The sequence below is a fragment of the Myxine glutinosa genome, chromosome 2 (assembly GCF_964187855.1).
Source record: "Myxine glutinosa chromosome 2, kmMyxGlut1.1, whole genome shotgun sequence".
Taxonomy (NCBI): domain Eukaryota; kingdom Metazoa; phylum Chordata; class Myxini; order Myxiniformes; family Myxinidae; genus Myxine; species Myxine glutinosa.
The window spans coordinates 58,119,394-58,144,698 of NC_136262.1; the positions used below are offsets into that span (position 1 = coordinate 58,119,394).

General features: G+C 50.6%; 1 protein-coding gene across 1 annotated transcript; it reads left to right on the forward strand.

Moving 5' to 3' along the window:
• Positions 1-1,875: 1,875 nt before the first annotated feature.
• On the forward strand, positions 1,876-25,085 carry LOC137422371 (potassium channel subfamily K member 9-like). The gene is made up of 4 exons (XM_078772596.1): positions 1,876-1,900; positions 4,587-4,871; positions 18,584-19,370; positions 24,980-25,085. Exons 2-4 carry the CDS (start codon positions 4,589-4,591, stop codon positions 25,083-25,085), a joined length of 1,176 nt encoding a protein of 391 aa, XP_078628722.1. The 5' UTR covers positions 1,876-1,900; positions 4,587-4,588.
• Positions 25,086-25,305: the final 220 nt, after the last annotated feature.

Genomic DNA, 25,305 nt, shown 5'->3' on the forward strand with positions numbered 1-25,305 from the left:
GACAGGTACCCGATCCCGTATATTCAGGACTTTTCCGCCCGTTTGGCGGGACGGGTCATCTTTTCGAAAATTGACCTGATACGGGGCTACCACCAGGTACCTGTCCGGGCGGCCGACGTCCCGAAGACGGCCGTCATCACGCCGTTCGGCCTGTTCGAATTTTTGCGGATGCCGTTTGGCCTCAAAAACGCGGCCCAGGCGTTCCAGCGCTTGATGGACGGCGTGCTGCGCGACCTGCCGTTTCTTTTCGTCTATCTGGACGACATCCTCGTCGCCAGCACGTCCCGCGCCGAGCACCTCCTCCACCTCCGAACACTGTTCGGTCGCCTCAGCGAGCACGGCTTAATTGTCAACCCGGTCAAATGCCACTTCATCGCGACGACCGTTGACTTTTTGGGCCACCGCATCACCAAGACCGGGGCCGTGCCGCTGCCGACCAAGGTCGAGGCCATCACCACGTTCCCGCGTCCCCGTTCCATCAAGGCCCTCCAAGAGTTCCTCGGCATGGTGAATTTTTATCACCGATTCGTGCCCCGCGCTGCTCAGCTCATGCGGCCCCTTTACGAGGCCCTCCGGGGCAAGCCGGCCAAGCATGACATTGTTTGGTCCGCGGCCATGGACGCGGCCTTCGCCAGTGCCAAACGGGCCCTCGCCGACGCAACGCTGCTGGCTCACCCGGTGCTCAACGCGCCCATCGCCCTCACTACGGACGCCTCCAACTACGCGGTGGGCGCCGTCCATGAGCAATGGGTGGACGGGGTTTGGCAGCCACTCGCTTTTTTCAGCCGGCAACTCCGGCCGAACGAGTTAAACTACAGCACGTTCGACCGCGAGCTGCTCGGGCTATTCCTGGCCGTTCGCCATTTCCGACACCTCCTGGAGGGCCGCCCGTTCACGGCTTTCGTCGACCACAAGCCGTTGGTCTACGCAATGGCTAAGGTCACGGAGCCGTGGTCGGCCCGCCAGCAGCGCCACCTCTCCGCCGTGTCGGAGTTCACCACGGACATCCAGCACGTCGCCGGCAAAGACAACGCCGTGGCCGACTGCCTTTCGCGGGCCAGCGCGAATGTGGTCCACCTCGGCGTGGACTTCACGCTCATGGCGGCCGACCAGACCACCGACGCCTCGGTGCAGGCACTCCGCGTGGCGGACACGGGCCTCCGCCTGGCCGACATCCCCTTCGCGGGCACCGTCCTGCTCTGCGACGTCTCCCAGGGCCAGCCTCGCCCCATCGTGCCCGTTTCCTGGCAGCGCCGCATCTTCGCCTCCATCCACGGCCTTTCTCACCCGGGCCGGAAAGCTTCTCAGAAGCTGGTGTCGGCGCGTTTCGTCTGGCACGGCCTTCGACGAAACATCCGCGACTGGGCCAATGCCTGCACGGCCTGCCAGCGAGCCAAGGTCCACCGCCACACCCAGGCCCCGCTGGCACCTTTCGCCGTGCCTGAACGGCGTTTCGACCACGTCCACGTGGACCTGGTTGGTCCCCTGCCCCCCTCGCGGGGGTTCACCCACCTGCTCACCATGGTGGACAGGACCACCAGGTGGCCGGAGGCCGTGCCCCTCACCTCCACCACCACCGCCGACGTGGCGCAGGCGTTCATCGCCACCTGGGTCGCGCGCTTCGGCGCACCAGCGGACATCTCGTCCGACCGCGGCCCACAGTTCACGTCTGAGCTTTGGGGCGCGGTCGCCCGTTCGTTGGGGGTCACGCTGCACCGCACCACGGCCTACCACCCCCAAGCCAATGGGTTGTGCGAGCGGTTTCACCGCTCCATGAAGGCCGCACTCATGGCCGGCCTTCAGGACGACGGTTGGGCCGACCGGCTGCCGTGGGTCCTTTTGGGCCTTCGCACGGCCCCCAAGGAAGACCTCCAGGCGTCCGCCGCCGAGCTCGTCTACGGCCAGCCACTCCGCGTCCCGGGCGAATTCGTGCCTGACGCTACCAGTCCCTGGTCCGCCGCTCGCCAGCGCTCGGACCTCCAGGAGGCCGCCCGACGATTTGCCCCCGTGCCGACGTCCCGCCACGGTGGCCCCCAGTCCTACGTCCCCCCGGCGCTTCGCACAGCGGAGTACGTCTTTGTGCGTCATGACGCGCACCGGGGGCCACTCCGGCCGCCGTACGACAGGCCCTTCCGGGTCCTGCGACGGGGCGACAAGTCTTTCATCGTCGACTTCGGCGGCCGGCCGGACCGGATTTCTGTGGACCGCCTCAAACCGGCGCACATGGACGTCGACCGACCACCACGGTTGGCCCTTCCTCCGCGGCGAGGCCGCCCCCCGTCCACAGTTCCCCCCGCTCGACCACCCACCACCACGTCAGACCCCTCCACACGACCCTCCAGGGGTCGTTTCGGCCAGGTCATCCGGACCCCCCTTAAATTGACCCTGCCGGTGCAGGTCGATTCTGGAGGGGCGTGTGTAGCGGTTACCGCTGGATGTACATAATCGCCTTGCACCGGCCAGAACACGGCCAGACGCGCCTCTCCCGGGCATGCCCGGACTCACTGTTCCCGGGCACGCCCGAACCTCCCGGGCACGCCCGGTCTCGTCTTTCCCGGGCATGCCCGCTCTCGCCTTTCCAGGGCTCGCCCAGAGCGTCCGGGCATGCCCGCTATCGCCTTTCCAGGGCTCGCCCAGAGCGTTCGGGCATGCCCGCTATCGCCTTTCCAGGGCACGCCCAGAGCGTCCGGGCATGCCCGCTATCGCCTTTCCAGGGCTCGCCCAGAGCGTCCGGGCATGCCCGCTATCGCCTTTCCAGTGCTCGCCCAGAGCGCCCGGGCACGCCCAGCCTCGACTTGCCAGGCCGCAGCCAAACACGCCCGGGCAGGTCCAGACTCGCCTTTCCAAGGCTCGCCCTTGATACCCGGGCATGCCCGGTATAGCTTTTGCCGGGCAAACTTCCCGACATAAATGTGTATATATATTGTTGCCCGAAAAACGGGCTTGTCAGAATACCTGAGCTGTTTGGTTTCAATAAAGCAACTCGGACGAATTCCGTCTTTGGTCGCGTCAATTCTTTCGACTCGCGTTGGAGCGCAGTTCCTTCAGAACGGTTTTTCATTTTCCAACACCTACGTTGTCATTTTAGGCACTTTAACCGACACAGGTGGTGCTTACTGGGAATGCATTTTGAGAAAGACTTCAGAGTGAAACGTTAGGCCTTCAATTTTGAACTTTCAGAAGATGATGGCTCCAGGACATTCCTAAAAGCAAAAGTCCTACTTGCGATGATACCTTACAAAAAATAAATAAATAAATAAAACAACCTGAGTTACTAAAAGGTCGTGGATGGTTTATCATGGGTCTTCATAGTCTTTCTACTGCAGGTGGATCTAGAATTGGTTTTTTTGTGCTGATGGAAGAGTTTCCCATAATGATCGAGCATTGGACTTAGCTTGAGCTCAAGACCCTAAGATCTTAAACCAACCATCTTAATCATAAAACGAACATCAGGCTTAACATAGCATTTGTGACCAGGTGTTAACGGATTTCTCAGAAGACTAAAACACCTGCTGCCCGTGGTTTTGGGTCGGGAAGGGTTGGACTACCGAATGGAACCAGGTTTGTTTAATTATATATTGATCGCTGTTATTTATAATTAATATATTTTTGGGAGGAACGCCTGTGGTGGGAGGAACTTTAACAACACCTGTGGTGTAAAAATAGGAAAGTTCCAATAATAGCCGTGACGGTGTATCTGGACCTGGCGACCTGTATGTTCCAGCGACGTTTCGCTGTAACGTCATAGTGGAGTTTGCGAGTCGTGCATCTGTGCAACAATCCAATCGGAATTGTTATCGTGTCCAGAACAGTCGCCGATGCATCATTTTTTGGGAAGAGAGGGAATGCTGAGCAAGTGTATAGGGAGTGAAGACGAGAACGAACCAGCGCGGTGCTCCCACGCACCTGCTGCACACGGGACGTCTGCAAGATGAGCTCATGGTTCAGCACCGCGGACAGCACCACGAGGCTCACGTTGGTGCTTTTTTTTTTTTTGGAAAAAAAACATCTGAAGCTCCAGCTTGTCGTTGAACGTTTTTAAATGATGGGAATTTCAGGGATCGAGCACCAGTCTTCCGATGCATCCGCACTCGCTGCTGGAGAGATGTAAAAAAAACCGGGAGGGAGTGTGGGGGACCGGGTGGACAAGCGACGAAAAACGCGCGAAAAGGAACCGGAGATCATCGAGCGAGATAAAGCATCCAGCGAGGTTAAACGAACGAATAACGAATGATGTGCAAGCAAATGAGGAATGGCGAAATAAAGTAGAGGTTCGGGAGGAGAAGGCTTTAGGGAACGTGTTGCACCGCCATGGGGGAAGCTCGCGGTTGTTGTAGATCGTCGTTCCTCTAGCGAGAATGGTCCAGTTCAAGCGATGCCTTTGGAAGGGACGATTCCCTCCGAGAGGTGCCCGAGCTGGTTCGAGCTGAGCGCACCGGCAGACTGCCCTCGCTCCCGGAGCTTCTCGACGGACGGGAAGGAGCGCGGCGACGCGCGCGTCGGCCCCGGGAGGCGCAAGGTCGTGTGGGTGAAGCGCTGGACGTGCGGTCATGCCGGGATCCACGGGTGCCGCGCTTTCGCCGGAGTCATGAAACGGCAGAACGTGCGGACCCTGTCGCTGATCGCATGCACTCTCGCCTACCTCCTGGTGGGGGCCGTCATCTTCGATACCCTCGAGTCCGAGTTCGAAGTGCGGGAGAGGCTGAGCCTTCTCGACGCGGAGAGCCAACTCCGATACAAGTACAACATGAGCACCGAGGACTACCGTGAGATGAAGGAGGTCGTGATCCACCGGGTACCGCATCGGGCCGGTGTCCAGTGGAAATTCGAAGGAGCTTTCTACTTCGCCATCACCGTCGTAACCACCATAGGTGGGTACTCTTCGACGTTGTATAATCGCTTATTGATATTCGATGTGGACTCGTGTTCAAGTATCCAGGGTGATGGACATAACTTCTCGTGAATGAATGAAAGGCACAACGTTCACTTATGAACCGGAATGATGAACAGAAACTTTTTTTGTTTCTTCAAACGAGATTCTCAAATCGGTCAACGTTCGGATCGTTGATCGAATGTCACCTGTGTTGCAATGAGCAGGTGCATGAGTCCGTATACCGTCACGCGTGTATTTCAACGACCAATTTGAATTGTCAAAAAACTGATCCCAAAACTGTTTCGCAAAGGGGTCTGAATTCCAACCTTGTTTACCTTGTTGGCCAGTTATTCACTTACACCTTCTTTGTTCTCTCACCCTGCCACCATCTTGATTTACAGCACTTGTGTTAAAGTGGAAAACACTGGGTTTAACTTTAGCTAATAATTTGTTAGTAACTAGGGTTCCAACACCACCCCCTCCCCCCCCTGTTATATATATATAAACTAAAGCTCATGGGGGCTATTTGGGAGTTGGCACAAAGCTCACGGGGGCTATTCGAGGGTTGGTACAAAGCTCACGGGGGCTATTTGGTGGATGCCCGGGGATTTTTTGGTAGTTGCCCGGGTATTTTTTGGTAGTTGGTGGGGGGTATTTGGTGGTTGGCAGGGGCTATTTGGTGGTTGGCAGGGGCTATTTGGTGGTTGCCCAGGGACTATTTGGTGGCTGGCAGGGGCTATTTGGTGGTTGCCCAGGGATTTTTTGGTAGTTGGCTCACAAGGACTCAAGGGTTGGCGGGGGATATTTGGTGGTTGGCAGGGGCTATTTTGTGGTTGGCAGGGGCTATTTGGTGGTTGGCAGGGGCTGTTTGGTGGTTGAATGAAATGAATGAATGAAGGTTGGTGGGGGCTATTTGGTGGTTGGTGGGGGGTATCTGGTGGTTGGCAGGGCTATTTGGTGGTTGGCAGGGACTAATTGGTGGTTGGCAGGAGCTATTTGGTGGTTGCCCAGGGATTTTTTGGTAGTTAGCTCACAAGGAGTAAAGAGTTGGTGGGGGCTATTTGGTGGTTGGCAGGGACTATTTGGTGGTTGGCAGGGGCTTTTGGTGGTTGGCAGGGGCTATTTGGTGGTTGCCGGGGCCTATTTTTCTCCTTTATTATTTTTTCTCGTTTTATGCATAAAATCGAATGTGGGCAAAATTCACACTCTAAAATCATATATCCTGATCTCAAACAAAACGTGTAAAAGTTATTAAATAAAAAACAGGCAGCCTGTCGGCATTTAACTTCTAATTGTCTTTCCATTTGTTCTACTTTCTTCTTCTATATCCTCTTTTTCTATTTCACACCATGCAGGGATTGCAACCTGAGAAGTTGTTGCTGCTTCAGATCCCAGCCTTATACCAGCGGGTCACGGCAAATTCCACACTGAAATTGGAAAACTCATCTTGCCTATCTTTGAAGAGCTCACTCCAAAGTTCCTGCCACAGCATTCCAATGTAGTACCTCTACATTACCTTCTTTAGATGGACCCACTTAGCCATTGCATCTTCAAACTTACATCCGTTGGCTCCAAATATATCTTGAAAATGGTGAAGGAGCAGTTTCACATGTTTGTTTCCATATTCTTTCAGTTCCTTCGGACAGTTCCTCAGGTCTTCCGCTGTCACAGCCCTGAGAATCCTATTGGTAGAAAATGAGCCATATTGCTCTTCCAAAGCAGTTGATAACAGGCTCAATGAGGTTTCTGTGAGACTTAGAGAAAGTATCCTCACCTTCTCTAACCTGTTTCATTCTGACACCTCTGTAACCCTCATCACTGTACTCTCTTTGAACCAATATCCCCTTTTGTGATCACAAAGCGATCCATGATTGATGAGAGGAAGGAAGGAAGGGTCGTAAGTTCTAACCTGTCGGTCGAGGCATCTGCCCACGCAATGTTTGAACAACATGGCACCACGCCAATCTCACTGCTCCATCACCAAATTTCGAGGAATTGCATAATCAGTAGAATGTGTCTGCCTGTCTGCCTATGATAATCATGTCTGCCTATGATAAATGTAGACTTGACTTTCATGTAAGAAAACCTACGATGGCAGGGGGCGATTTCCCCTATGTTTGCAATTTTTTTCTCCCTGCCCCTCACTTCCAACCGCAGTTGCATTTTCAGGGGCTCTTTTGGGGTTTTCAAGGGTGAAATCGCACTCTGACTCCGTGAACTTTGAACCCAGTTGTTAACGCTATCGAGACCAATTCCCTCGAACAATTTATCAATGTACATACCCATTATACTCTGCTTTTTATAAACAAATGTCCAGGTCAAATATGAGCCACACTTTGCAAATTCCGTGGACATAAATTGTTCTAATCAGAGCAGAGTGGAGACCGATCCACTCGATCCAGCATTGTAATCTTAGCCGTAGAAACTAGTTTGGCAGCACCGACGCTTTCCGATAGAACATGGTTCATGATCTTGATTTTCAGACTTTGCAATCTTGAGTCGCTCAACCATGCCTGATGTAAAATAACGCATAACCTTCCAGAGGCCATTTACGATGACTTTGAGACTCTCCAAAGGATTTTCCAACTTGTGAACCGGTTCACATGTCTGTCTTCTTGCCAACAAAAGTTGTTGGTGAAACTGGTGAACGGGGTGCTACATATCAACTGCAGGCAGGCTGTGTTGCATCCATGATTTGGCTGTCCTTCGGGTGGGACGTCAGAAGTCAGGTGCCAGATGTAATAACATTGACGTCAGCCATCATTGTTAGTCATGTCTACCTAGTCCTAGTCATATCATGTCAGTAGATACGTATATATTATTTATTAATTTTTACAGGATCTAAGGCTCGTAGTGTAGCTGCAACTGCAATGTTACGCATTGTGTAAGTTTGTATGGGATTCAATCATCATACAGTCTTATTACATTGATATTCCCTCGTTGTGTGGATCATTCGAGAAGTGTGTGTGTGTGTGTGTGTGTGTAAGTCAGTGTGTGTGTGTGTGTGTGTGTGTGTGTGTAAATCAGTGTGTGAAAGTCTGTATGTGTGTGTGTGTGTGTGTGTGTGTGTGTGTGTATGTTTGTGTGTGTGTAAGTCAGTGTGTGTAAGTGTGTATGTGTGTGTGTCAGTGTGTGTAAGTCAGTGTATGTAAGTGTGTGTGTGTATGTGTGTGTGTTAATCAGTGTGTGAAAGTGTCTATGTGTGTGTGTTTTCAAGTGTGTGTGTGTGTGTGTGTGTGTGTGTGTGTGTGTGTGTGTGTGTGTGTGTGTGTAAGTCAGTGTGTGTAAGTGTGTATGTGTGTGTCAGTGTGTGTATGTGTTTGATTTATATGCACTCAAAAACCGCTGCACGGTTTGAGTTGAAACTGATGGAATGAGTTGTACTCGAGGTATGCACGGGAATGTTGTAGTGGGTAAAATAAATTAATTTGTAATCCCTGGGGTCAGGGCAGGAAGAGGACCCCAATTCTATGTAACTATGTATGGCATAGCTCTGCTCCCTTTGGAAGGGGATCTTACGAAAATATCCCAATTCTGGGGTCATTATCCCACCTTTTAGGATGGGTTCTTTCATAGGATTATTACCCGCGCCAGAGGAGAGGGTATTGCATTTGAGTCCGTTTGTTGATCGTTGTATGTTGATCAAGTATGTATGTTGACTTTGAGACAAGTATGTTGATAACTCCGGTTTGTGTGTATGTGTGTGTGTGTGTTTGTCTGTCCGCTCACTTAAACTTGCCGACAGGTAACAATTTTAAACCGATATTCACAAGACTTCACCAAATGGTGGAGTTCGTGGTCCGATAACATCCTTATATTTTTGAGGTCAAAAGGTCAAAAGGGCAACCACTTTTTTTCGACTTTCTAAAATCCTCAATTTTCATCCGATTGACATGAAATTTGAAAAGGATTTACATATTAGCGAACTGAATTCAACCACCAACTATTTTGCAGATCAGCATAGGCCAAAATGTCAACATAGGCCACAAGGTCAACCACTTTTTCCAAATTTCTAAAATCTTCAATTTTCATTCGATTGACTTGAAATTTGAATAGGATTTACATATCAGCGAACTGAATTCAACCACCAACTATTTTGCAGATCAACATAGGCCAAAAGGTCAGCATCGGCCAGATTTCTAAAATCCTCAATTTTCATCCGATTCACTTGAAATTTGAATGGGATTTACATATCAGCGAACTCAATTCAACCACCAACTATTTTTGAGATCACCATCGGCCAAAAGGTCAAAATAGGCCAAAGGTCAACCACTTATTCCAAATTTCTAAAAGCCTCAATTGTTACATGATTGGCTTGAAATTTGAATTGGATTTTCATATCAGCTAACTGAATTCAACCACCAATTATTTGGGAGGTCAAAAGGATGCTCTGCTGAGTGCCATTCTGCTTTGTTCTCTTTTGACAAGTGTCGCTCGATGAGTGATTTTTCATTTGTTTGTCCGCACAGAATAAATTTAAATAAATTCTTTCCTCTTTTCTCCCGCCTCTGGAACAAACTCCCTCACTCTGTTCAATTCCACTCCTCCCTCCAGGTCTTTAAAACAGCTGTTCACCACCATCTCTTATCTTCCCCCATCCAAAACCTTGATCTTTTCTACCCCTGCTAATTTCACCGCAGATTCACTTTTTTGAAATACCAACTTCCTTCCTGGAAGTCCTTGCAGTGTCCTTGTGTTTTATACTTCTCCCACCCCTCCCCCCTTCCCACGCCTCCTCCCCCCAAGCCCTCCCACAGATCTCCCGATGTCCCTGCTCTCAAATGTTGTGTTTGTGTGCTTCCCCTTCTTTCCCCATCTTGTCTACCGCAACCCTTATTATATGTTTTGTGTGTGTTTGATTTTTTTGTGTGATAAATGTTAGCTCTTTCACGAGCCTCGATCTTGTATACCAAAAAAATAGAAAATAAAAAAATGATTTTCTCTGCAACCGTTTGTCCGCTTGACAGGAAATTTTCACGACAGGTGCAACTCCACCAAAAAAATATTTTAATGATAATTATGACGTCTTAGGTCACTTTACACCTCATCATCTCCATCAATAACTGCAAATCCCCCACTGCTCCCCTCCCCCAAGGTGTCCCCCAAGGTTCAGTTCTTGGCCCCCTCCTCTTCATCCTTTACCTGTCCCCGCTCGGTCACTTAATCCGCCGTCATGGTCTCCAATTCCACTGCTTCGCCGATGACATCCAGCTTTTCATCTCCACCAAGTCCGTCTCCACCGACACCCACTCTATCCTGACAAACTGCATCACTGAAATAAAATCCTGGCTTCAAATCAACTTCCTCAAGCTTAACTGTGATAAATCTGAAATAATCATCATTGGCCCAAAAACGCTCACAAAATCCACCCATAACTTTGCCCTCAACATCGACGGTATCCCAGTATCCACCTCCCCTCACATCCGGAATCTTGGCGTCATCTTTGACCAAACCCTTTCCTTCGACAAATACACTAAACAGATCACAAAGTCAGCCTTCTTTCACCTGAAAAACATTGCCCGTCTCCGCTCATCCCTCTCCTCCACGGCTGCAGAAACCCTCATCCACGCCTTCATCACCTCCCGTCTGGACTACTGCAATAGCCTCCTCTATGGTTCACCCTCAAAAATCACCAATAAACTCCAATACATTCAGAACTCCGCTGCCCGTCTACTCACCCATTCCCGGACCCGTGACCACATCACCCCCGTCCTTTACAAGCTTCACTGGCTCCCCATCCCCCAGAGAATCCAGTACAAAATCCTCCTCTTGACATACAAAGCCCTCCATAACCTGGCCCCATCCTACCTGGCTGACCTCCTCTCCAGACACACTCCCACCCGCAACCTCCGCTCTGCTGGTACCAACCTCCTGACCCCCTCCATCCGGACCAAATTCAGATCCTGGGGGGACAGGGCCTTCTCCATCGCTGCTCCCACCCTCTGGAACTCACTACCTCACACCATCAGAGACTCCTCCTCACTCACCACATTCAAAACATCACTAAAGACCCACCTTTAGGGTTAGGGTGCAGTTAGGGATGAACAGGGTTAGGGATGAACACTGAACACTTTAGGGTTAGGGATGAACACTGCAGTTCAACACTGCATTCAACATTCAACCCACAGCATTTAACCCCTGACTATCTCTTCTCCTTCTCCCTCCTTTTGCTTTAAATATTTCCCTATTGATTCTTGTCTTTTTGCAATTGTTGTTTTCATGTATTGTTATGCATTATGTTTGCCACTCTGTCAAAGCGCCTTTGGGCTTCTGGAAAAGCGCTATACAAAATAAATGAATTATTATTATTATTATTAATATCTCCGAAAACGCTGTATAAAAAAAAATTGAGACACAGCACATTGTAAAGAACTCTCCATGGGGAATAAAATATGTTAATGATGATGTTATAGGTTCCTCCATCACGATGTCATAATTCGACAAGTACAAAATTTCATCCAATCAAGATGAAAATTATTGAGCGTAATCTCGGGATAAATTAGTGGAGAAAAAAAATATGATGACGTCATCGGTCACGTGGTTCGGTCGCCATCTTGGAGAAACCGAAAAACTTTGCACCTCTATATCTCCAAAAACACTGCATAGAAAAAATTCAGACATGGCTCATGGCCATGTCTCTCGAAACGAAAGAACTCTCCATGCGGAATAACATATCTTAATGATGATGTCATAGGTGCTTCCATGATGACGTCATAATTCGACAAGTACAAAACTTAATCCGAATAAGATGAAATTTCTTGAGCTTTACCTGGGGATAAATTGGTGGAGAAAAAAAAATGATGACGTCATCGGTCACGTGGTTCGGCTGCCATATTAATTTTAACACAAAAGCCTTAAAACCCACCGAAAACATGTCCTGGCGAGGGTCTGCAATCTGATTGCTCTGTCTCGTTAATACTGCACTTAATTTCAGTCATCCAATCGGATCTTACCTCTTGTCTTCCTCGCCGCTATCTCAATCGGCCAACAGATAGGTCTCGTAAATCTGGCCAAAGTACATGACTGCCCGATGACAATTGGTCTTATCAAATATACCACGAATAACTTAATCCCAACTTGTTTGCAGATTGAACAGCCGGCTTAACGTAGAGTCTGTTGAAGGGCGTGCCGCACAATGCTGCCAGACACCTAAAGTACAGGTACGACCAGGTCACCGTTATGTGGGCCACAATCTCCTCACGTATAATTAATCCCTTTTCATTCATACTTTTTAAATGTGAGACAATAACAACCATTTCATAATAATGTGAATCTTGAAGTTGATAAGCTCTGGCAGTTTGCGTGAATAGCTCGGGATATCGATTCCGAAGTGCCGTCATCGCCAGCGAAAACTTCACGGCGTATCCATGGATCGCTCCAAACAGCAGGCATTCCAGGTAATGGTGTAACGAGAGCGCTGCACTTTGGGGATAGGAATTGTCCCATGGGATAAGTTGTTGTTCCAGCCTGAAACGGCACAAGGACTTCTTCAAAGTTACGTGTGGAGTTTCGGTTTGTTTTGTTTGTTTTGAAGGAGTCCGGACTCCAGCAGAATACGGATAAAAGGATGGCAAGGCACAAACTCGTCCGAGAAGATGTTTATTCGTAAAACCAACTCGGGAACACTCAAAAGCCCGTTTATCGGGCTGCCTTAAAAAGCAAAACCGAAACCGAAACCGAAAGCCACGCCTCTCAAGCGAGGCGTGCTTCGGTGGTCACGTGATCCACAGGTGTAGCTCATTATACCCGCATGCGCGGCACGCTTTGGCGGTCACGTGACCAGCCACTCTGGCGCCGTGGATCCCCGCCGGTGACGTCACCGGCTGGAGCAAGGAGATTCTGATGCCGGTCTTGCTTGGGCGACCCATGGGTCGCTACACACGCCCCCCCAGAATGGACTTGGTCCAGATGACTCGACCGAAACGACCGCTGGCCGGTCGCGGGGGGGGGGGGGGGGGGTCCGGTGTGGTGGTGGATGGTCGGGGGGGGGGGGGGTGTAGTGGACGGGGGGCGGCCGCGCCGCGGTGGCAGAGCCAGCCGTGGCGGCTGGTCGCTGTCCATGTGGGCCGGTTTGAGGCGGTCCAGCGAGATCCGGTCCGCCCGGCCGCCGATGAACGACTTGTTGTCCCAGCGTAGGACCCGGAAGGGTCCGTCGTAAGGTGGCCGGAGCGGCCCCCGGTGCGCGTCGTGGCGCACAAAGACGTACTCCGCCGTGCGGAGTGCTGGGGGGACGTAGGAGTGGGGGTCGCCGTGGCGGGACGTTGGCACCGGGGCGAAACGTTGGGCGGCCTCCTGGAAGTCTGTGCGCTGGCGCGCGGCGGACCAGGGGCTGGTGGCGTCGGGCACGAACTCGCCCGGGACGCGGAGAGTCTGGCCGTACACCAGCTCGGCGGTGGATACCTGGAGGTCCTCCTTGGGGGCCGTGCGGAGGCCCAAAAGGACCCACGGGAGCCGGTCGGCCCACCCGTTGTCCTGGAGGCCGGCCATGAGTGCGGCCTTCATGGAGCGGTGAAACCGCTCACACAACCCGTTGGCTTGGGGGTGTTAGGCCGTGGTGCGGTGCAGAGTGACTCCCAACGAGCGGGCGACCACGCCCCAAAGTTCGGACGTGAACTGTGGGCCGCGGTCGGACGAAATGTCCGCCGGTGCGCCGAAGCGCGCGACCCAGGTGGCGATGAACGCCTGCGCCACGTCGGCGGTGGTGGTGGAGGTGAGGGGCACGGCTTCCGGCCACCTGCTGGTCCTGTCCACCATGGTGAGCAGGTGCGTGAACCCCCGCGATGGGGGCAGGGGACCCACCAGGTCCACGTGGACATGGTCGAAACGCCGCTCAGGCACGGTGAAAGGAGCCAACGGAGCCAGGGTGTGACGGTGGACCTTGGCCTGCTGGCAGGCTGTGCAGGCGTTGGGCCAGTCGCGGCCGTCTCGTCGCAACCCGTGCCAGACGAAGCGTGCCGACACCAGCTTCTGGGACACCTTCCGGCCTGGGTGCGAGAGGTCGTGGAGGGAAGCAAAAATGCGGCGCCGCCAGGAGACTGGCACGACGGGGCGCGGTCGGCCCTGGGAGACGTCGCAAAGCAGGACCATGCCCGCGAAGGGGACGTCAGCCAAGCCGAGGCCCGTGTCTGCCACCCTGAGCGCCTGCACCGTGCTGTCGGTGGTCTGGTCCGTCGCCATCAGGGCGAAATCCACGCCGAGGTGGACGCTGTTGGCGCCGGCCCGAGAAAGGCAGTCGGCCACGGTGTTGTCTTTCCCGGCGACGTGCCGGATGTCCGTGGTGTATTCCGACACGGCGGAGAGGTGGCGCTGCTGGCGGGCCGACCACGGCTCCGTGACCTTGGCCATTGCGAAAATCAATGGCTTGTGGTCGACAAAGGCCGTGAATGGGCGGCCCTCCAGGAGGTGGCGAAAATGGCAGACGGCCAGGTACAGCCCGAGGAGATCGCGGTCGAACGTGCTGTACTTCAGCTCGTTGGGCCGGAGTTGCCAGAACGCGAGCGGCTACCAGGCCCCGTTCACCCATTGCTCATGGACCACGCCCACGGCGTAGTCGGAGGCGTCCGTGGTGAGGGCGATGGGGGCATGGGGTACCGGGTGGGCCAGCAGCGTGGCGTTGGCGAGGGCCCGTTTCGCGCCGGCAAAAGCCGCGTCCATGTCCGTGGACCAGATGACGTCGTGTTTCGCCGGCTGGCCTCGGAGGGCGGCATACAAGGGCCGCATGAGTTGCGCCGCTCGGGGCACGAAGCGGTGGTAGAAGTTCACCATCCCGAGGAACTCCTGCAGCGCCTTGACGGAGCGGGGGTCGTGGGAAAGCGGCGATGGCCTCGACTTTGGCCGGCAGCGGCACAGCGCCGTGCCGGGTGATGCGGTGGCCCAAAAAGTCGATCGTCGCCGCACCAAAGTGACATTTGGCCGGGTTGACAATCAAGCCGTGCTCGCTGAGGCGGCCGAAGAGCGTCCGGAGGTGCAGGAGGTGCTCGGCTCTGGACGTGCTGGCGACGAGGATGTCATCCAGGTAGGTGAAGAGGAACGGCAGGTCACGCAGCACGCCGTCCATCAGGCGCTGGAATGCCTGCGCCGCGTTTTTGAGGCCGAAAGGCATCCAGAGGAACTCAAAGAGGCCGAAAGGTGTGATCACGGCTGTGTTCGGGATGTCGGCCGGGCGAACGGGCACCTGGTGGTACCCCCAAATCAGGTCCACTTTAGAAAAAATGGTCCGCCCCGCCAACCGGGCGGAAAAATCCTGGATGTGCGGGACGGGGTACCTGTCGGGGGTAGTGGCGTCGTTGAGGCGGCGGTAGTCGCCGAATGGCCGCCATCCGCCTCCCGGCTTCGGGACGATGTGCAACGGCGAGGCCCAGGTGCTGCCGGAGCGCCGTACGATGCCGAGGCGCTCCAGCGCCGTGAACTCGGCCTTGGCGACGGCGAGTTTGGCGGGGTCGAGACGGCGAGCCCGGGCATACACCGGCGGGCCCGTAGTGGGGATGTGATGCTCGGTGCCGTGCCTCACCGCGATGGCCGAAAACGTCGGCCGCGTGAGGGCCGGGAACTCCGCGAGGAGACGTGCGAAGTCGTCCGCCGATGGGAGGGTGCAGGAAAACTCGGTGGGTGCGGCCCGGCTCAAGGCGCACGCCAGGGAGCTGAAAGTCTCGGCGTTGACGAGACGCCGGCGTTTCACGTCTACCAGCAGCCCGTGGGCACACAAGAAATCGGCCCTGAGCAAAGCCATGGGGATGTCCGCTGTCACGAACTCCCGGTGAAAGAGCTGGCTGCCGAAGCGGAGGGCGACGGTGCGTGGGCCGAAAGTGCGGATGGCGGAGCCGTTGGCCACGACCAATGGGGGGCCGCAGACGGCGCCCGCCTGTCCTCCGCCGAAGCGGGAATGACGCTCAGCTGGGCGCCGGTGTTGCAGAGGAAGCGCCGCCCCGGCGCTCGGTCCACGATGAACAGCAGGTTTCCGGAACGGCCGGCGTTCATTGCTGGGAGGGAACGCCGGCTCGCCCGTTTCCCGGGGTCGAACGTGCACGGGGGTCGGCATGATCGGGCCTGTCGCCCGAACCTGGCATGGAAATAGCACCAGGCCGGGTCCGGCGGGGGCTCCGGTCGACGCGTCGGGACCGGGCGACGCGGCGTCGCCGCTGCCAGTCGTGCCGGCCCGGCGGTCTCTGGGAAGGAGACTGCGTCGCGGGCGTTGGGCGGGTGGGCGGGAAGGCTCCCGGCCGCCACCCCGACGAGCTGGCTCACCGCTCCGGCGAGCTGGCTTGTCGAAGCGATCTTGTCGGCCTCCTTGGCGAGGTCGTGGGGGTTTACGATGGTCGTACCTGCCAGGGTGACCCGTACCAGGGCTGGGAGCTGGCGAAGAAAGAGCTCCTGAAACAGGAAATCTGAGGGGTGCTCGCCGAGCAACACGAGCATGTAGTCCATGCACTCGGACGGGTGCGTATCACCGAGCTCCGGTAGGTCGAGCAGGCGTCGTGCGTGCTCAGCTGGGGAAAGGGCGAACGCGCCCAGCAGAAGTGCCTTGATGGCGTCGTACTTGCCGTCAGCGGGCGGGTACTGGAGGAAGCTCAGGCAGCGGGCGGCGGTCGCGGAGCCGAGCGCGGCGACCACGTAATGGTAGCGGGTGGCGTCCTCCGTGATGCCACGCAGGGCGAACTGGGAGTCCGCCTGCGCAAACCAGACGGCGGCATGTGCTTCCCAGAAGGTGGGCAGCTTGAGGGACACTGCGGTGTCCATTGCCGTGTTGCAAATTCGGGGTCACCAGTGAAGGAGTCCGGACTCCAGCAGAATACGGATAAAAGGATGGCAAGGCACAAACTCGTCCGAGAAGATGTTTATTCGTAAAACCAACTCGGGAACACTCAAAAGCCCGTTTATCGGGCTGCCTTATAAAGCAAAACCAAAAACCGAAACCGAAAGCCACGCCTCTCAAGCGAGGTGTGCTTCGGTGGTCACGTGATCCACAGGTGTAGCTCATTATACCCGCACGCGCGGCACGCTTTGGCGGTCACGTGACCAGCCACTCTGGCGCCATGGATCCCCGCCGGTGACGTCACCGGCTGGAGCAAGGAGATTCTGATGCTGGTCTTGCTTGGGGGACCCATGGGTCGCTCCAGTTTGTTTATTCATGGAATGTTCAGGATACTTATTCTCATGAAACGAAAGCTCAAATGCCCATCCCGTTAACAGCCTGACCGAGTCAAACCAAGGAATTTAAAAATGTTTGACATTGAGCATTGTATAAGGATAGAGCATGGACAAACAACAATAGGTTGGTAAGCATTGCAGAGACATGATGGACGTTGAAGTTCCTGGTAAGAACACTCTTATTGTTAATACAGATTTATCCTCCACATGACCTCATAACAGCCTTACTTAAACAAATGGCGCTTACGTTTTTACTTTAATTATTGTTTCTAAGTGCCTACTGATTATGGTGCCGATTAAGTGGATCATATTAGATCTCGTTATCGCGTGTGAGGGCAACACGGGGGGGGGGGGGGGGGGGTGCGGGGGGGGGGTGCGGTCATTCCTACTCTCTCTCTCTCTCTCTCTCTCTCTCTCTCACACACAATGGCACAAATTCCATCCGAGAGCTATTGAGAGTGAGAGTGGGTTCAGGGTCTTCACCGAAGCTGTGCCACATGACAGCTGATTATTATGAAACCGCTTCGTGAAAAGCTCCCTGCGAGCAATCAGCAATCACTCAGAAACGTGACGTGACATCGTCACGTTATTGTTAACATCCTCAGGTTATGTAAATGACTTAGTTGTATTTATGTTAACGTCCTCACGTTATGTTTTTATTTACCCATAGTTTATAGGTATACAATATCTACCTGATATCTGTCTATCTACCTCTCGGGTACATTCTGGTAAGATCTGCTTTATGACATTTTTCTCAGGGCCAGAACGATTTTGGTGGGAAGCAGAACATAGTTCCACTCTGCGCGTTTATGAAAAATAATAATAATAATAATGATCTTGTCGATGGGAAAATCCGGATTGAAAAATGAACGCACCTAATCTAATCTAGCAGGCATCTAATCTAGATCTAATTAGATCGCGCCCCAAGGCATCTAATTAGATCTAGGCATCTAATCTAGATCTAATTAGATCTAGGCATCTCATCTAGATCTAATTAGATCTAGGCATCTAATCTAGATCTAATTAGATCTAGGCATCTAATCTAGAGATAATTAGATCTAGGCATCTAATCTAGAGATAATTAGATCTAGGCATCTAATCTAGATCTAGTTATATCTAGGCATCTAATCTAGAGATAATTAGATCTAGGCATCTAATCTAGATCTAATTAGATCTAGGCATCTAATCTAGAGATAATTAGATCTAGGCATCTAATCTAGAGATAATTAGATCTAGGCATCTAATCTAGAGATAATTAGATCTAGGCATCTAATCTAGATCTAATTAGATCTAGGCATCTAATGTAGCTGCCCAGCTGGTAAGGAGAGGTTGTTGTTTCAACCACCGAGTGGTCCTATCTGGCCGGGACTGTGTTCTTAACATCTGGCACATGATGTCTGCAGAGTCCCGGATGAATGAATGGTCGAGATCACTTGGTGATGGCCTTACCTGCTGGACACCTAGCTATAACTTGATCAGTTGGTGGTGTCTTTATTTTTGAATATCGTTGCCATTCCTTTCAATGTGTTTGTTACAACGCAGGATTGTCGGGTTGCTTTCCAGGCTATGGACACTCGGTCCCAAGGACTGTTGCAGGAAAGGCCTTCTGCATTGTGTATGCTGTCCTTGGCATCCCATTGACTCTTGTGATGTACCAGAACCTCGGAGAACGCCTTAATACCTTCATTCACTTTGTCCTCATGCGCTGCAAGAGGGGTCTTGGTCTCAAGCACATGGACGTCACACTTGGAAACATGGTCAGCGTGAGCTTCTTGTCCTGCATCAGCACACTATGTCTTGGTGCTCTGACCTTCTCGTACTGCGAGCACTGGAGCTTTATGGACTCTTTCTACTTCTGTTTCATCACCCTCACCACCATAGGCCTCGGAGATTTTGTAGCACTGCAGAGATTTGGGGCTCTTGAGAACCAGCCTCATTACGTCGCCTTCAGCTTCATGTACATCCTCTTGGGACTCACAGTTGTCGGAGCATTTCTGAACCTCTCCGTGCTCCGCCTTATGACCTCTGGTGATGGGTACCTTGGGACGGTGGCTTCACCTCCGGCCATGAAGCGCAGCACGATCCTACTCAGGTTAGGAGAGGACTTCTCAGGTCCAAGACGCTTTTCAGAAGAGGACATGCAGTCAGGTTGCTCCTGTTTTTGTTACAGTCGCCATCAGCGCTTGCGCTCCTCTCTTGGTACCCTGCTGCCTCGCCACGGATCGTTGGCTGTGCGGAAAGACTGGAGATCAGCCAATGGAAGTGAAGCAACTTCGAGGGACCTCCTACAGATCTCCTCGGGAAACCTGGGCTCCAGACTCACAGTGCCAACCTCAAGGCCAACTTCAAGGTCATCTCCTTGGAAACACGCCAATTGTTCGTCCCGTCGTTGTTCGGTTTAAATTTATACCGTATTTTCCCCCCAAGGAGTGTTTTGAATTTTTCAAGCCATGGAAGTTGACCAAGTTGTTTCAAACTTTTTTTTTTTTAGTCGAGTTCTTTCACAGTAGGACAAGGTGCCAGAGTTGAATCTGTCTCATTGGAGATTTGCAAATGCATTCTTACACTTTCGAAGTAAACATTTTATGGGCCATCTATTTATTAAGTGCTCAAGCATGGACTCATTTTGGCCCTCACTCCTATTACATCCCCAAAATACGCTTTACTCTTCACTCTAATGGTATTATTATCTTGCCAAAACGAAGTTTTTGCAAGATGTATCAGTCAGCTTGTATGTTTGTTTGTTTGTTTGTTTGTTTTTTTGTTTGTTTTTTTGTTTGTGGTTAATCATTTTTTTTTCACGTTTAGATCACTCTGTAGACCACAGTTATTATTGGAAACTCCTGTAACTTCGCAGATCAGAGTCCTATAGAGATACCCTTCAGCACACAAAATTTTGAAGGTCAAAGGTCAAGGTCACTTTGTGGTCAATCATGGAGGTCAACGAAACCCTTATTTTTTGAGTAACTTTGATCGGATCGTCTCCAAACTTCATGGGAATCTAGTATATGGTCCGGCGCTCAGCTGATTAGTTTTTGGTGGCGATCGGCCTTGACCTTCATGGTTAGCGCTGGAGGTCGAAAATTATTGACCCCAAGGTCAAATTACGAAACCCTTATTTTTTGAGTAACTTTGATCTTATGATCTCCAAACTTGGTGGGTATATAGGGTGTGGTATGGCGCTCAGTTGATTAGTTTTTGGTGTTGATCGGCCTTGACCTTCAAGGTCATTTTGAAGGTCATTCAATTTTGACCAAAAGGTAAAATTTTCAAGTTTCAGTTACCATATCGAGTAGTACCTCAAATTGAAGCCCTTGTTGAGTGCTTTCCAAACATATAACTAGTTTGACAATGTGACGTCATTTGACGGCGTTATGACGAAAAAACTGCACTTTTCATGTATATTGTATTGCTTTAGTTCGCATTGTTTAGGTCACTCTGTAGAGCACAGTTCCCTTTGGAAACTCTTGTAAGTTCGCATATCAGAGTCTTTTAGAGATACCCTTTAGCACACAAAATTATGAAGGTCAAGGTCAAAGGTCAAGGTCACTTGGCAAGATACGGTTCACCCTGTGGGTGACATAATTATGTTCATTGTATATTGACAATGTACATTTGATAAGATCATTTATACTTTTAAGCCACATTGGTGGTTTTGCTCGATAACCTTGCTTGTTAACCGATTTTAATGCACATTTATTGATGCTATGAATTATTTTCAACAACACTATATCCTTACTCAAGCCACGTCTGTAAAAAGCTCAAATTCAGGAACGGTCAAGGGGTTTTTTAACCATTGTAGATATGACAAGGTACATCAATTGTTATTAAGTAACGCATCCTCTTGGACCGAGTGTGTTTTCATGCAAACCAAGTGTCACGTGACCGGTCATGTGATCCAATATGCAAACTTTGGTGGTTTGGTGAAACAGTAAAAGAAAATAAAACGTGAGATGTTTTTTATTTGGCTATATATTTTTTTCTTACCTGCACCTCAGTATTAACACAGTGACGTCATTTTGCTTGTGCAGTGACGTCATTTTGGACCAAAGAAAAAAAAGATGCTGAAACAGGAAACCTAATTGTAAGTCCTCCTGGAGTATTTTGTGAAAAACGATCAATGTCATGCCACCACAACCTACTATGTTATCCGGCTGAAATAAATTACATTTCATATTGACAATCCAAGCACTCCATTATGTCATGTTTATATGACCATATATGGCAAAATAATTACCCCACACGTGCGAAGCGAAAAGCGGGGTTGAGAAATCGGTTCACTTTGTCTGTCTGTCCACAAACGTCATTTTATGATCAGGGAACAAGTTAATTTAAATCGATTTATGTTTTGAACACGAATTGGAACTGAATCGGAAAACAAACCTGCAGTTTAACAGCTCTGCATTTGTCCCAATCGCACATGCGGAGAGAGAAATGAGATCTTTTTGTTATTCTCTCTGTCTGTCTTGTAGTCAAACAAAATTGAAATTCATTCCAAAAAGGAAACGTACCGTTTTCAAGGATGTTATAAAGGACACAAACAACAGGCACGAAGAACTAATGTAACGTTTTAAATACGGTGGTGGAAAAGACGTTGCATCAACAGCGGTAAACTTCTGAATTTTTTTAATACACCTTTAAAATCTTTATTTTTTTTAAATTGAATTATATATGGAACATTGTAGGACACAAACCACCATTTTGACACTTTTCTGCTCCTGCTCACAGTTATCCTGCTCACAGACAGACAGACAAACAGGGTGAAAACATAACCTCCGTCCACTTTCGGTGGCAGAGATAAAAAGGTAACGAATTAACAGTGGGGTAACAGTTGGACTTTATAAGCAAGGAATTGATTGACTGGGAAAGAGGGGAGAGAGAGGAGAGGAGGAAACATAATAACCTGCAAGGAAGACAGTTGGGTTGGTGGGTTAACATACAATCATAGATATGGATGGAGGATAATATGAGATGGTGGTGCACTGCCGGCTTGAAGCCCTGCGTGGAGGAATGTGTGGGATTCAATAACCGCAGAAAGGGGGTTTCACAAATCTGAGAATAGCGGAACAAAAATGTAAGAGAACACATGCATCGTGGAGTTGCTGGTGAAGTTTGGGTGGCTGAATGAGTGGAGGGAGCACGGATGGCTGTTAAAAAAAACAAGAGAGACCACCGACCTGTCTGCGATGGGAGATCAACTGGCCTTGTGTTTCAGCCTCATCGCCGGAGATTCCAATAATATTGAGAACTTTACATTCCACATAATCCAGGAGAAACACATGTGATGCTGGGGCATCAGCCCACAGGAGAGAGCATTATTACATTGAGCTATAGACAAAGATGGAGGATGCCGGGTCTGACTGGCATTTGAGGTCAGCTTTATGATGTGGTCAGTCCATGAGAGGTCATAGCGGACGGTGAGGCATAGAAGACCAAGTGATTGAGCCTCTTACAGTGACTAGCTATGGAAATAGAAATGTGAGTTAGTTAAATGACTCTTCCGGAGTGACAGGAGAGTCTGTGAGGTTTGCTAGCATTGAATTAAAGAACGTTTCATTTATCAGAACAACATCTAATCATTTCCGGATCAGCAAAGAGTGAGGCAGCTGCTGCATGCCTGCTTGCCTGTGAGTGTGGAGTGGGGAATGGGGGTAGGGAGCGAGTTAAGGCATTGATATCCCTAAACCATAAAGAAAAGCATTTATTTCACAAATGCAGCTGCTGCATGCCTGCTTGCCTGTGAGTGGGAGTGTGGAGTGGGGAATGGGGTAGGGAGCGAGTTAAGGCATTGATATCCCTAAACCATAAAGAAAAGCATTTATTTCACAAATGAAGACATAATTCTTAAAATTAGGTATCAATTTTTTTTCCTGGAAAACAAGGGGGCCTCTGTAGATCTTCCAGACCATCTTTCAGCTCATGACTGATCAAAGTCTCCTGCTACCAAAAGGTAAACGTCTGATGAACAAGGGCTAGACACCACCAACCGCTAGCCTATGAATATTTAGCACAATGGAAGCTGCAATAAGGTATCATTGATTCCAAAATGGATTCATAATGTTTTTGAGGTGAGAAAGATAACACACACACACACACACACACACACACACACACACACACACACACACACACACACACACACACACACACACACACACACACACTATCAGTGTGTTCTGCTCTCAGGTGGTTGATTATGTCATGTTTGTCTTCAGCAGCACATGCCATTGGTGGACTAGATGAGGCCTCTGGGCTCTAACCTAAAGGTATGAAGACAGAGAGAATTTGTCTGTTGCTGCAAATATCACATATAACTTTGCAGAAAACCTTGTCATGGCAAAGAAACAAGGCTTGGTTATTGTTTACAGGACGTCAAAGGTTGGCATTTGCTAAGTTTACAAAGACTTGATGCTGTTGGACAAGGTTGTTAATCCGAGCTGGAATCAAGTAATGCATTCTTAGATGTGCTGGATCTAAAGTGTCATGACATACGTAAATGGTGGGTGAGCGCGTTCAGATGGTATCCTCATCTGAACATCTGAGATGAGTTCACATGGAACCCTGATCTAGAAGACTCTCATCTGGACAACTGACACGAGTTCACATGGCACCCTCTTCTGTAGGACCTTCATCTGGACACCCGAGAAAAGTTCACATGGCAACCTCTTCTAGAGGATCCTCATCTGGACACCTGAGATGAATTCACATGGCATCCTCTTCTGGAGGATCCTCATCTGGACACACAAGATGAGTTCACATGGCACCCTGATCGAGAGGATCCTCATCTCGACATCCGAGATGCGTTGATATGGCACACTGATCTAGAGGACCTTCATCTGGACACCTGAGATGAGTTCACATGACACCCTGATGTGGAGGATCCTCATCTGGACACCCGAGATGAGTTGACATGGCACCCTGATTCCTCAAGTTTCAGTTCATATTTAGTAACCTTACATTATAATTTATCGTGTCTTCTCTTTTCCATTCGCACCTGTCAATCACAGGTTTGTTTTAATCACTGTTATTGTTTAACATAAGGTGATATCAATATATCAAGTTCATGGTCATTGCCTGCATTTGTGTTCTTCTTGGGTCAATCGAGCTGGCAGGATGGTCTACAGGTATGTATATTCAACTCTACACTGAGTTGAATAGCCGGTGTTTGAATCTCGCCCCAGCTATAAACTGTCGTCCTGGTGTTTTGCAGGCAGGGCGATTCATTAGTGTGTGTGTTTTGTCCCGGTATTAGTTGGTGGATGTTAAGGATCCCACTGTGTCCTTCATGAAGACTAAGCGAGCTATTGCCGGCACACTGACCAAGTTACAAATTCCTGCTCGAACCTACAAGGGGCACTGCATCAGAGGCATCACTCAATGATCCCATATGACATATAGCATTGGCTTTCTCGAGCCTGTTTCACCATGAGGTAACCTTAAAAGTAAGCATCAAGAGACATTAATGAGCAGGTTTTTGGTCCCCTTACATCATCACCCCTTTTCTGCGACAACCCCACCCAGGGACGTTGGTGGTGCGACATAAGCTTTTAACGCCACCTGGTTACCCACACCTTAAGCCAGCAAAAAGTGCCTTTTAAGTTGCCCCCTGTCCTCTCCGGTGCCAGAGACCAGATTTAAACAAATAGTCAGTTGCAGGTTCATTGACATATTACGTGTGCAAAAAAGGATACGATTCCACTCTCGAGGGGCTGAACGGGAAGGCACTTGACAAGTGCCTCGTTCACACCTCTTCCAGAAAGTGTAACCGTTGAGAGGTGTTCCATGCTGTGAATATAGCTGACAGTTTCTGGTTGTGGTAGTGGGCGACATGATCGTGTTGCGTTCATCAGCCATAAATAACGGCCAGGTTATTAACGGTGGCACGAGAACCTGTGAAAATGGATGAAGACCACTCTGTGGTGGCCAAAATGTCAAACCTGAGCTGTGTCTGCATGACAGCTACACTGGTTGGTGGTGCCTTAACCACTGCTATATGAATCTTCCCAACTATCAGTTTGGTGTGGACTTGATCAGCCCTGGGACAACGGAATACAAGTCTCTGTGAAAGTTTTCTCTTTGTCAGATAAAGAAAATCAACAAAGGGTTAACAGTTGAAACGTCAACTGCATCTCCTTCCCCACCGAGGTTAAACATACTCGTATCCGCCTTTAGTGTTTAAACTCCATTTTATCGTAGTAGTCTGGCAGCCAAACCATGTTTTCAGGTCACAACCTCGGTTTGGCATCTTAAGTTTATTTTTTGGTGGATTTTGCTTGCCAAGACCA

Excerpts from the sequence above, each read along its gene's own strand:
- LOC137422371 (XM_078772596.1), top strand. The coding sequence starts at position 4,589 with ATGAAACGGCAGAACGTGCGGACCCTGTCGCTGATCGCATGCACTCTC. Across the intron at positions 4,872-18,583 it reads CACCGTCGTAACCACCATAG|GCTATGGACACTCGGTCCCA; the intron begins GTGGGTACTCTT and ends GTTGCTTTCCAG. Across the intron at positions 19,371-24,979 it reads ACCTCAAGGCCAACTTCAAG|CTACACTGGTTGGTGGTGCC; the intron begins GTCATCTCCTTG and ends TCTGCATGACAG.